General features: G+C 35.0%; 3 protein-coding genes across 4 annotated transcripts in view; 1 reads left to right on the forward strand and 2 right to left on the reverse strand.

Annotated features, from left to right (window-relative positions):
- Positions 1-923: 923 nt before the first annotated feature.
- Positions 924-2925, reverse strand: LOC100635825 (histone-lysine N-methyltransferase, H3 lysine-79 specific-like). The gene has a single exon (XM_019998868.1). The coding sequence runs from the start codon at positions 2906-2908 to the stop codon at positions 1085-1087; it is 1824 nt and encodes a 607-aa protein (XP_019854427.1). The 5' UTR covers positions 2909-2925; the 3' UTR covers positions 924-1084.
- A 76-nt stretch (positions 2926-3001) lies between these two features.
- LOC105313451 (uncharacterized) lies at positions 3002-8926 on the reverse strand. Its single transcript, XM_019998861.1, has 20 exons — positions 8782-8926; positions 8596-8734; positions 8289-8489; positions 7656-8042; positions 7175-7396; positions 7064-7117; positions 6910-6957; positions 6804-6860; positions 6619-6741; positions 6244-6435; positions 6031-6138; positions 5385-5582; positions 5070-5248; positions 4712-4883; positions 4390-4658; positions 4034-4169; positions 3842-3987; positions 3548-3734; positions 3372-3496; positions 3002-3205 (listed from the first exon to the last, which is right to left on the reverse strand). Exons 1-20 carry the CDS (start codon positions 8904-8906, stop codon positions 3079-3081), a joined length of 3195 nt encoding a protein of 1064 aa, XP_019854420.1. The 5' UTR covers positions 8907-8926; the 3' UTR covers positions 3002-3078.
- A 28-nt stretch (positions 8927-8954) lies between these two features.
- Positions 8955-12353, forward strand: part of LOC100635318 (nuclear nucleic acid-binding protein C1D-like) — a 4626-nt gene continuing 1227 nt past the window's right edge. Inside the window, exons 1-6 of one of the 2 annotated variants that reach the window (XM_019998862.1) lie at positions 8955-9197; positions 9243-9309; positions 9529-9584; positions 11300-11357; positions 11462-11527; positions 11577-11747. In XM_019998862.1, the coding sequence (XP_019854421.1) occupies positions 9000-9197; positions 9243-9309; positions 9529-9584; positions 11300-11357; positions 11462-11527; positions 11577-11629 (498 nt within the window). In that variant the 5' untranslated portion in view covers positions 8955-8999 and the 3' untranslated portion in view covers positions 11630-11747. Of the gene's footprint in view, positions 9198-9242; positions 9310-9528; positions 9585-11299; positions 11358-11461; positions 11528-11576; positions 11748-12353 lie in introns of those variants that run through there. The other variant, XM_003388001.3, reaches the window with a different exon arrangement.

Here is a 12353-nt window from a genome sequence, read left to right on the forward strand (position 1 = left end):
TCTGATGATCATCTTAAATATGTCATACCAGCTGTGATATGTCTGGCATTTATCATCCTGCCTCCTCCTATTATTCTACTATCAGAGCCTTTCCTAGTAAGAATCAATGGTGCATTAAACATTAGAAGGAATGCTGTTACTTATACTCTCCACAAGTTAAGGATGAAACTGAAGCCATTCTTAGATTCATTCCAGGGGTGCTTTAAGGACAACTACAGATGTTTTGCTGGTCTCTTTTTCCTCTATCGCATATTAATTGTTCTCACTCCAATATATTTTCCAGAGGGTACATTTTGGAACATTACAATGAAAGAAACACTTCTGTTTCTCATTTTACTCCTACACTGCTTATGTGCACCCTTTCAACAAAAATCATTCAATCACATCACTTCATTTCTACTTATTGATCTCCTTCTGATCAACATGCTGCAGTTAGCACTAGTGAGGGAGTGGTATGACAGCACTATCATGGCTACCACAGTATTGCAGTTTGTGTTGATGTCACTACCACTGGTTTACCTACTAGGCTATATTGGGTTGTACTGCAAGAAGTATTTTGTGCAGAATAAATCGGAATCAGTTGATGAGTGTGATGAACTCCCTGCACGATTGATCCCAGGATCAATGGAGTCTTACAATACATTTTAGCAAGAGTGACAACTGACAAGTAGTTATATTTTAGTTAGTGTTTTAGATAAATCTAGTTAGTGTAGAGATTAATTTTTTTGGCTGTTTGTTATTTTAGGCATTTTAAAAAATAAATTCAGAAAAAATTAAATCACTTGAATTACATCTACTATAATGTGATTCGGTAATTAACCAATATTCACTCGTGTGCGCTTTATTATGGCTTCAATTTCCCACCATATTACCATATAAGGTAGCTGCAGCAAATTCGATCCCGATCTACATTTCTATCCTAATTGCTTTTAATTTGTAAGTAAATGAGGCATTCACAATCACATAAAATATTAGCAATAAAAATGAATTAAAAACTTTTGTTAGAGCTACAAATAAATAAAAAGCAAAAAATTACAAATACTTACAAAACTGGCATAATTCATGCACCGCATAAATTTCTTAGTCAACTATCTTCTTTACCTTTTTGTGATTCTTCCAATTGATGTTTTGCATTCTTTAGTTCTTTCTTTATTTTTTCAAGTTCTTCATCTTTCTCCTCTAGTTCTTTCTTTTTCTCTTCTAGTTCTTTCTCTTTCTCCTCTAGTTCTTTCTCTTTCTTTTTGAGCCTTTTTATTTCTTGTTTGGCTTCTTGCAACTGTTTTTTAGTTTCACTAAGTTCTGTGTTTAGTTCTTCTAATTCTTCCTTCTTCTCTTTCTTTATTTCTTTTATTTCATCACTCTTCTCTTTTTTTATTTCTTTCATTTCTTCCTTCTTCTCTTGTAATTCACATTTGAGCTCTTCTTTCTCTTTCTTATGCTCACTCTTAGCTGCAGATAGTTCGCTACGCTTTTCTTCTTTGTACTCTTTAAATTCATTTTTAACTTCTTGTAGCTCCTTTTCTTTTTCCTCTTTAGTTTCCATCAACTCTTTCTTAGCTTCTTGCAGTTTAGCTTTAGCTTCTTGGAATTTTTCATTCTTTTCTTCTAATTTTTCTTCGATTTCCTTAATTTTTTGATCACTCTTGGCCTTCATTCGTTCAACTGTTTTCTTAATGTCCGATTCATATGCCCTTTTTGCCGCTTCGAGTTCTTTCCTAATTCTTAGTATATGATCATCTTTACTTTTAACTAGAGTTGCTTTCTCATTTTTAATAAGCTCCAGCTCTTCCTCAATCTGTCTGCAATCATTTTCGAGTTTCTTTATTTGGCGATTTTTGTCACGAATTTCCTCGGCATGGCTATAACTGCTCTCAGTTGAATCTGGCTCTGTCTTTTCTAGCTGTATCTGACAAGTTGGGTTTACAGATTTACTGTTTGTTAGCACAATTACATGTGATTGATCTTCTTCCGTGCTTTGAGTGGGCTGCTTGTGATTAGGCTCATCACCTCTATCTGATGGTGCATTAGTATTAGTAGCCTCTCCATTACTGCTAACTGTACCAGGAACCATTACATGTAAATTAGAAGTTGCATTTTCTGTATTATTAACAGGCTCATGTATAGTGTAATCATTGGGAGCTTCAGGGCTAGAAATAGCATCATATTGCTGTGAAGATGGTGGCTGACCAGGTGACGAAGCAGGAAAGGAAATGACTCCAGAATCAGCAACAGCTGTTTCAGCAGTTACTTCCTTTTCACAAGTTGTCAAAGACGATGGACGAATCAAATTAGATCCTTTAATATCTGAAGAGTGTGTACCGGTATTTGAACTTGAAGCACCAGGAGACTCTTCTGTCACTGACGTTAGTTTTGAAATGGGTTGTTTCTTCCTGTGATCAAGATGATCATCCGAACGAGAGCGTTCGATTTTTTCATGTAAATGATTAATATCTTCTTGTGGAATAGCACTTTCAGAGTTTGAGCGTTTACCCTGTGGTGGTATGGAAGGATGCAGTTCACTGTTGTCGGATAAAAAGGCAATCCCAGTAGCTTCTTTTACTTCCTTTCTTAGTTCACAACATAAGACCTTGGCAGCTTCAATTGCAGGACCCTCTAGTTCTTCTAATATCTCCAGCAACATTTTGCAATGACTTTCTAAGCTTTCCATGTCTTGTTTTAAAGGAATAACAGCTCTGTAGTCGTGCATGATGGCCTCAAACTGACCGCTTTGATCTATCCTGGTGACATCGACTGTGATTAGTCTTTTGCTTCTCATCAGACGAGTAAATGTCGGCAACGAGTTAACACCAACTATTTCTGATAAAGTGTGATTCTGTCTCTCCAGTATATCTCTGATGATCTTTCTCACTCGAGAGCAACAATCTTGTGAAGCTTGTAAGCTAGCCATTTACAACAATGGGTAGTGGGAGTAGCTAGAAAGAACCACGCCTTGATTTATTTCTTGGTATAATAAATGCTTTATGGTGACCTTGCTTTAAAATTTTAAATGTTTTAAAATTGATTCATTAAAACTCTACTAAATAATATCATGCTCAAAATAAAACTGTAACATCTAGATTAGTTATACATTGACTCGGCGGCTGAGTCCTGTCGCCTGAAACTAGTACGAGTTGAAGTTTTACCAACTTCTTCCTCGGCAGATTCCTCAAGATCACTCATCCTTAGCAAACGATCTTTAGAGCTCCTATAACAATAATAATAACAATAATTCATTCATCATTGTATAGTAATAAAATAATTAGACTCAGTCTCTGATTAGACCTACATGCCTCACAACAGGATTTAGTACATTTTATAATGAGTAACTTAGTTTATGACTTGGATTATCACAATACATTAATCATTATTACCTCAGTGCTGCACGTGCAGCTGCTCTGAATATAGCACTCTTTATTTGCCCTCCACTCATATCAAAGCCAGCCAACTTATTAAAGTCAATCCCCTCTTCCATTGGGGTTTCCTCAGGAATCAGTAACTAAAGTGTTGTTAAAATAACACAATAATAATACTAGAATTCTTTTCTTACTTTCCATAGCTGTAGCCTCAGCTTAACCGATGGACAGTCAAAATGGAGCACAAATTTGAGTCGCCTGAAGAAAGCCTTGTCCATATTGTCCATGAGGTTAGTTGTTAGTATAATAATACCAGGAAACCTCTCAATGTGGTACAATAGAACACCAACATCAACATTAGCATAACGATCAGTTGAAGTACTACAAAGTAAAGACACTTTTATAATTAAAAATTTTATTGCTATGCCAAATTTTATTTGACTTGCACCAAGTGTACATAATTTACAATAAATTATATCAAATTATACCTCATGTCTGTTCTCTGTCCAAACAATCCTTCACACTCATCAAAGACAAGTATGGCATCAGTTGAGCGAGCTTCTTCAAATATTGCATCAATATTCTTAGTGCTCTCTCCCACCCATTTACTGAGGAGCTCACCGCAATTAACAACCTACAAGTGTACTGTGTAATATTAGTTTCATTTGAATGACTGGTACTTTAAGAGGCTTCCCAACTTCATAGCCTACGGCTTCAGCAGCAAGTGATTTACCAGTTCCAGGAGCTCCATGGAAGAGGACAGTTAGACCTTGCTCTTCTGTCTTTCCAAAGCCCCACTGACCAAACAGCACTGACCTGTAGCAATAGTAAAATTCATCAAACATTTTTTGTTGATTATAATCATAAATGTAGTCGTGGAAACCATCAATTGTTAAAAAACAGATAAGCAATAAGGGATTCTGTGAGATACGCACAAGTCCTTGATAACAATTTTCATTAATATTTTTATGAGTAGAAAGTTTGATAACCATTTTTTTGAATTATGAGCATTTGACAAAGCATTCATAGTTGGTACCTTGCTTTTTCAAACTGAACGATCTCTTTCAGGTTCTTCATAAGCTGCTCCGATACAATAACTTTATCAAGTCCTTTATTAGGAACCACTCGACGATGAAAGTCCTTCATTCTGAGTCTCCCTCTAAGTTGCAAGTTGGCTCCTTGTAGCAGATCCTTCTGACTGATAACAGGAGACTCCCCATCACGAGATACAGCAATAGAGAGGGCAGAAAGTATAGCATTCTTAATGAAACCACCAGTTAACTCAAACCGCAGGGACAACTCACCCTAAAACACAAATACACAAATATCTCATTTGCATCATCATTAAATGTACTTACAAGGTCAACATCATCGGCTAGCTTCATTGTACTGGGTATGTGTGACTCCCAAATTGCTTTACGCAGTAGATGGTCGGGTTGTCTGAACTCTATTGCTATCATTATGCGCCTGTGCATTGCCTCATCAAGATCATAAGGACGATTAGTGGCCATTATAATTAGCCCGTCATGCCTGATAAAAAATATTACAATCATTTGAAATATTGTATTAATAATTAAGTCAATAGGTCAATAAATTTGTAAAGTATTTTTTGAGCCTTGTTAACACCTAAAGGTGTTAACATTCCTGCTTACACCTCAAGGTGTAAACAAAGTGTTAGAAAGTTTTACAAGCACAGGAAGTAGTAGTAATATTCACCTCTCAATTTCTGTTAGGAGCATATTAACATCGTGACTGCCTTTCTCTCTTGTCTCAAATATTGCTTCACACTCATCAAAGAATAATATGGCATCATTGATCTTAGCCTCTCGGAAGATAAACTTGAAGTTTTCTCCGGCAGCCATACTGCCAAGAGAAGGGAAATTGATCAGTAAAACCTGCAATAAAACACATGATAAATATATAATTCTGATTATTTAAATTAAAAATAAATTAATGCTAAACTATATAATTCACTTTATTACAATAGGTGCCTAATACAAAAGGTTTTCATGATCATTACATACACTTTACCTTCTTTCCCAGTTTATTGGCGAGAGCATTAGCCATCATTGTCTTGCCAGTACCTGGTGCTCCATGAAACAGTATTACCATGCCAGCTCCATAAGTAATGGCGTCATCCATACCCAGCTTCTTCCGACACCTCTTGTATGCCTCAAAATTACTGACAGTATTAAGAATTAATGACTTCTGCTCTTTACTTAGCACAACCTATGCAGAAACAAAATCAAAATATCACAATACAATATGTACTATGGTAAAACCTTTTTCTCATACCAAATTTTGCCAAAAATGGCTAGGTGAGATTTTTCCATTTTTATAATTTTTCCTGATACATATACATGTTCTTATGTTGTGTAGAAAGTTTGAGCTCATTTTGATCAAAAATGGATTTTTTATGAATTTTTAAAGTTGCTCCAAAATCAGGCCAAAGACCCTGTACTATAGTACAGGGATTTCGGTCAAATTTTGCCAAAAATGGCTAGGTGAGATTTCTTCATTTTTATAATTTTTCCTGATACATATACATGTTTTTATGTTGCATAAAAAGTTTGAACTCATTCCGATCAAAATTGAATTTTTTACGAATTTTTGAAGTTGCTTAAAACTAGGCCAAAGTCCATGTACTACACAGTACAGGGCCATGTGGTAGCCATACCTGATCAAAAAGTGTCTTTGGATAGTACAAATGAGATCCTTCAACAATCTCAGAGAACTCAGTGTCTAATCCAACACAAAAGTCTAACATACGGCGATCAATCTCAACCTAATGAGGAATAATTTTAAGATAAAATTAAATAACAAATTTTGCACATACATGTAGTCATGTACAAGCCCTGTTTCATACTATTCAATACTTGCTCCTGCTCACCTTGGCTGATGTTGGGTCGCCATTAAGCCCAGAGTTATGGACTATGATCATCCCCTCCCTCACTAGTGTGGCCATCTTATAAAAGTAGACCCTGTGCTTGATTTGTTCTTGAAGAGAGGGGCAGAAGAGACGAAGGAGCTCACCAACAGTAAACACACTCTGACCAGAAAACATTCCTTCATAAGGCATTATCTAATAAAAAATAGGAGAAGGTAGAGAGAGAAAAATAACTTATAGCTTGAAACAAGAATCAGATTATTGCATTATGAAGTGAATCAATGCAATGCCAGAGATAATTTTTCTTATTATCATAATAGAGGTCAAATCTTATCAATCTCTTTACACTCATAATAGCTGTTAATGCTCTAGTACTACCTTATTAGGTTGTATGACATATCCAATGAGAGTCAGTAGTACATTCTTTTCAAAAGGAGCTATCCCCCTCAGAGTTGCCATCCTCTCAAGACGTGGCACTGTACCACCTGACTGCTTTGTTAGCTATTAAAAATTAATATTAAGTCATGTAACAATAATAATAATAATAATAATATTCCTCTTACTTGTAAACGTTTTTCACATTTCTTTTCAAGGAATTTAGCTTTGCTCTCAGCCTCTCTCTAGAGTTAAAAAAAACAATATGCAACTGCATGTAAGTGATTTGTGTACTTTCTGTCTCATGGATCTTGCATCACGGAGCTCATCATCTAGTTGTGCCTGTATAACAAAACAATGTAACAGGAATGGTTATCATTATTACCAGTATATGCAATCAGGAGCCCTGAGTCAATATACATGTACTATACCAAAATAACTATCTTACCTCCATTTCCATTCTTTTTTCCATTGAATTTACTTTTAACTTTTGATAAATCAACTGAAAAAAAATACAAGAAATCCATCTTTGCTGAAAACAATACATCTCTTCACTTACTTGAAAATGATCGTCCAAATATTCCAAGTCATTCTTGTAAGGAGAGAGTTTGTCAGAGTCTGTTTCTGGCTCAGTCACTTCTGGTGGCTCGGGAATATCTTTAAGTTCCTCCTTCTCACGTTTTCGTTCAGTCCTCAACAGTTCATCCAAATCCATTACTTGCTCTTCCTCTTCTTCCTCTTCTTTCTCTTCCTTTTCCATTGCCTCATCTTCTGTTTGGTCCTATGATTAAATTTCCCAGCGTAGTAATACTCCATGCTTTTTTCAAAAAATTGGTATGTTTTGTCAAATGCCCAAAATGAAAATTCACATAAATAAACATTGAAAGTATATATTTAAAATAGATGGCCTCTTTTGAAAAACTATGAAGTGTCTATGCCAAAATTTGGATGCTTTTAAAATGTTCATAACTCAAAAACTTGCAATGAGAATCTGTTTGAACTTTTGAGATATAAAAAGAAACAGAGAGAGCACAGCCTACCTTTTCTAAGCCACTGCCACCTGGTCCTAAACCAACAGACTGAAGAGTATCAAACTGACTGCGGAGACCCTCGTTCCCCTCTTCTTCGAGAATCACCTCAGACAAACAGGTCTGCTCCAGTTTCAACATGTCACTGGACTTGAGAGGAGCTCCTATTAGTGCCCTCAGCGAGACCTCATCAAGACCGAGATTGCACTGAAGGATGTAGGACTGCTGGACATCGGGGAAGAGACCTTGCTGCATGTGAGGTCTCTCTGAGTCAAGGAATGCAAGCATCTCTGATAGCATCATGTCACAGTTACGACAGAGATTAAGTACTGATGTATTGAAATGTGCCATGCTAGCACCAAATGGTCCACGTAATACATGATGATCTCCCTTACTAGCCTATAACAAAAAAACAAATAATATCAGTCCTAAACTATGTACACAAAACAATATGACGGAAGACAGAAAGTAAAACTAGGCAAATACTCACTAGTGACACTAGAGTAGGTGAGTATAAATACACAAAAGGAAAATGAAAACCAATAATAATAATGATTAACTGATTAGCTTGCATGATTTTAGAGTAGACATGTCAAAGTGTTGTATCAACCCTACTCTTGTAAATAGATGGTGTAAAGTTCTTACTTGAGCAACTAGTACATATGTAAGGATGCTAGTTTCTTTCTCATTTAGTTTCAGACGACGTGATAGTCGAATGACACGAGGCAGCCCAACCTCTCCATTAGTCTTCTCAGTGGCTGCTAATCTCTTGTCTATTATCTTTTTAAAACGCTCGACTACTGCATCACACGCCTTCAGGACGGTTTTGTAGTTTTCGTGATCCAACTAGATGCAAAAATAATACAACTACAATAATTCAGAGTCTCAAAAAATTTATGAACAGCTAAAATAGTTAAATATATTATTATAATAGATATCTACATAGATCTACCTGCTTTCCTTCAGTGTGTGGCTGCAGTACTTTGCTCTTGAGGTTCGACCTTGCCGACTGACGAGAGAGCCTAGCGGTATGGTAAGCATCACAAAGGTCTATGAAATTTTCATTTAAATCTTTGCCTTCAAGTGGTGAGCTACAAAAAAACAAAGTAAGATTTAGATTATTAAAAGTCTAGCCTACTTAGGGTCATCGGAGAGAACCTTCAGTTGCAAGGTAGTCAATATTGAAAGGATCTGAGGGTGTATCTTCTCGACTTCTAGCAAGAAGGCCTGAGGGCTAAGAAAGTCTTGCTCTTCTCCGGCCATTGCACAAGCTACAAGACACGCCTAAGGCTAAATTAACCTAAAGGGCGTGCATCACACACCTAGATCGACAGACCATCACCCATGTGATATGTTATGGCGTCTTGCCCTCCAACTAAGAAGGCTAGAAAGGCTGGGAAGGAGGGGGAAGAGGGACCAAAAGTAGAGGAAGAAGATGAAGACGAAGTCCCTGAAGAGATAGAGGACCAGTGCTCTGACTGTCACCAGTCATTAGCTAAACTTGAGAAACTTCTGAAACCAGTTCTGGCAGAGGCAAGGCCAAGTCATGACAAAGTATGAGTATAGTTTATTAAAAGCATTTTCCTCATTTATTTTTAGCTATCACATCTTGAAAATGCATCGCTGACGCTGACTCTGTGCTATACAATCAATTCTTTGTTTTGGGGTATGTGTAGATATAAGATGAAAAATGTGTTGCATGCATAGTCTAATGCCTCCTTATCTTTTGGTAATTTAGGCAAAATCATGTTGTATGACACAGGATTTCAAATTTGTCTGTATGTGCATGTATTAGGCTATTAGCACGTTACAATTCTCTCTACTATGCATTTTACTATTTATACCATGGATCTTATAAAGTTCATTCTGATCTTGTTTTTTGTAGTGTATCTAACTACCCAAGGAATCAATCCTAAGACTCATGGCATCAAGCATGAATTAGTAAGTGAATATTTTTTTATAATGTTGTACTTTTTGAAGTGAGCCTCACTATCAGTAAAAAGTGATTTTCTAATTTCAAAATTGATCAGATGCTAAAGGAATTAATATTTGAAAATAAAGGATGGAAGAATGATAAAATCAAGTGATTTATGAATTGATTCTAATCCTATCAATTTTATCATTGTTAATTGTTCTCTTGGATTTCATGCAGTAGCTAGATGCCAGGAGAATTCACTCGTGTACATGTAAATCAGAATTTGACATATTTTTTAAATGGCTATAACTTGATAAATTGAAGTCGGAATCAGCTCAAACTTTCTACATAGCATAAAGACATCAACATGCATCAGAAAATGTAATAAAAATTGGGGGTGATTTTGGAGCCATTTTTTGGAAAAACCTGGGCTATAGCCTTGGGTATTTTTCAGGAAATGGAATATTTTTAAAAATGGCCATAACTCGAAAAATTGAAGTCGGAATCGGCTCAAACTTTTTACATAGCATAAGGACATCAATATGTATCAGAAAATGTAATAAAAATTGGGGGTGATTTTGGAGCCATTTTTTGGAAAAAAAAACCATGGGCTATGAATTTCATTCGCTGCCAATATTCATTCACTATCCTTTGGTCTGCAATTTGCTGTATAAGGGGTACCCGGCATCGTGGCAAAGTAGTTGACTATTCAGATTTTGACAGAGCGGCCTCTGATGCCCACATTGGTATTTCTTAGATTTATTCATTTTTTTTAATTTTTATTCTATTATTATTATTATCATTGTCATTATTATTATCAATATTATTATTATTATTATTATTATTATTTTTCCTTATCACTTTGTGTATCTTTCTTTACCTTAACCAATCTTTAACCTGTTCTTTGTTTTCTTCCTTATATTCCTTTCCTTAACCTACATGTTTATTTCTATCCTTTTTCATAATAAATTTTTTGAGGGCTCTGTTCCCTTTTCAACTGGGCTATAGCCTTGGGTATTTTTCAGAAATTGGCATATTTAAAAAAATGACCATAACTTGAAAAATTGAAGTCGGAATCTGCTCAAACTTTTTATATAGCATAAAGGCGGATTTACAATATGACATTAGGCCAGCGTACCGTCAATTTTTAATCAAAAGTGTAGGCGATTTGACCTTTTGATGCATACTTTCCGCTGGAATAGAACCAGATTCTATTCCAGCGTCAACGTAACGTCAGGACTAGCGTAATATTGTAAATCCGCCTTAAGGGCATCAATATGTATTAGAAAATGTAATAAAAATTTGGGGTGATTTTGGAGCCATTTTTTTGGAAAAAACCATGGGCTATAGCCTTGGGTATTTTTCAGAAAATGGCATATTTAAAAAAATGGCCATAACTCAAAAAATTAAAATCGGAATCGACTCAAACTTTCTACATAGCATAAGGACATCAATATGTATCAAAAAATGTAGTAAAAATTGGGGGTGATTTTGGAGCCATTTTTGGAAAAAACCATGGGCTATAGCCTTGGGTATTTTCAAAAAGTTGCATATTTTTTTAAATGGCTGTAACTCGAAAAATTGAAGTCGGAATCGGCTTAAACATTCTACATAGCATAAGGACATAAATTCAATATGTATCAGAAAATTTAATAGAAATTAGGGTTAGAGTCATTTTTGGAATAAAGGATATATGCTTGTACTAATAGGGTATTCAGTCACCTAGTTATCCTTTATTTAGGAAAGAGTCCAAAAATACATGAATCAGGCAAACATCATCAATGAAAGACTAAAAGGAGGTAAAACTTAATAATTTTGAAGAGGTTATACAAATTTTTATAAGAAAAAGATAGTATTTGCTTTAAAATTTCTTCAAGTATAATTTTGATGATATTTAATTTAGAAGTACCAAGAGTGGATGAAGGAGCTGCCAAAAGATTTGTAAAAAATGCTCTTTGGGATGAAGAAAGTATATAAGTCCTATGCTGAAATGCATTTAATTTTTATATTTATTTCAGGTAGTAGTAGTAAATCTAGAAAGAGAAAGCAAACTGAAGATAAAAATCAATAATTGTGAGGATGTTGCATGTTTTTATAAAAGCAACTAATTAAACTTTATTTGACTTCTTAAAATAAGCAACTAATTTAACTTTATTTGACTTCCTAAAATAATAGATCTATACATTTTATAATTTTGTGCAAAAAAATTATTGTATAATGAATATTTAAAAGTGTTGATCATAAAATGACATATTTACATGCATGCCCTAAAAATGACAAGACTATATAAACTACATGTATGTATACTACCGGTAATTTACTAATAACACAATTAATGTATTTATAATGTATTTTAGTGATAATCACTGTCATCGATAATGGAATCAAAGATTAGCGGCTCTCTCCTTGCAATAATGTGTGGTGGTGAATATGTTCTTTCATCTTCTTTGCTTTTAATTTGCATCAGTTTAAACTGCTCTGTTATATTTGATTTCTTTAAAAACTTCCTACTAAAGAATGAATGACATTTCTTTATATATACATGAACAATGACTGTGATAATGAAAGCCATGAGGCACAAACTCACTGACACTGCAGTGATATTGAGTGTTACCTCTTCGTCCAATCCCATGTTACTAGATAGTATATTAAGAAATGCGACTAGTCCCAGGTTAAGAAAATAAATGATTCCAGTGCATTTAGAATATTGTAGCGATAGATATCTCTTGATAAATACAGTGCAATAGCAGAAATAAAGGCAATGATGTAATTGTTAACTTGAGGTATGCTGTTAG

Source organism: Amphimedon queenslandica, unplaced genomic scaffold, assembly GCF_000090795.2.
Source record: "Amphimedon queenslandica unplaced genomic scaffold, v1.1 AMPQUscaffold_13303, whole genome shotgun sequence".
Taxonomy (NCBI): Eukaryota; Metazoa; Porifera; class Demospongiae; order Haplosclerida; family Niphatidae; genus Amphimedon; species Amphimedon queenslandica.

What these genes read in the sequence shown, in the direction of transcription:
- LOC105313451 (XM_019998861.1), bottom strand. Translation starts at nt 8,906, where the DNA reads ATGGCCGGAGAAGAGCAAGACTTTCTTAGCCCTCAGGCCTTCTTGCTA. An exon ending in CATATGTACTAGTTGCTCAA is followed by an intron (nt 8,043 to 8,288) that starts GTAAGAACTTTA and finishes TTTTTGTTATAG; the next exon opens with GCTAGTAAGGGAGATCATCA. An exon ending in CTCCTAACAGAAATTGAGAG is followed by an intron (nt 4,884 to 5,069) that starts GTGAATATTACT and finishes ATTTTTTATCAG; the next exon opens with GCATGACGGGCTAATTATAA.
- LOC100635825 (XM_019998868.1), bottom strand. Translation starts at nt 2,908, where the DNA reads ATGGCTAGCTTACAAGCTTCACAAGATTGTTGCTCTCGAGTGAGAAAG.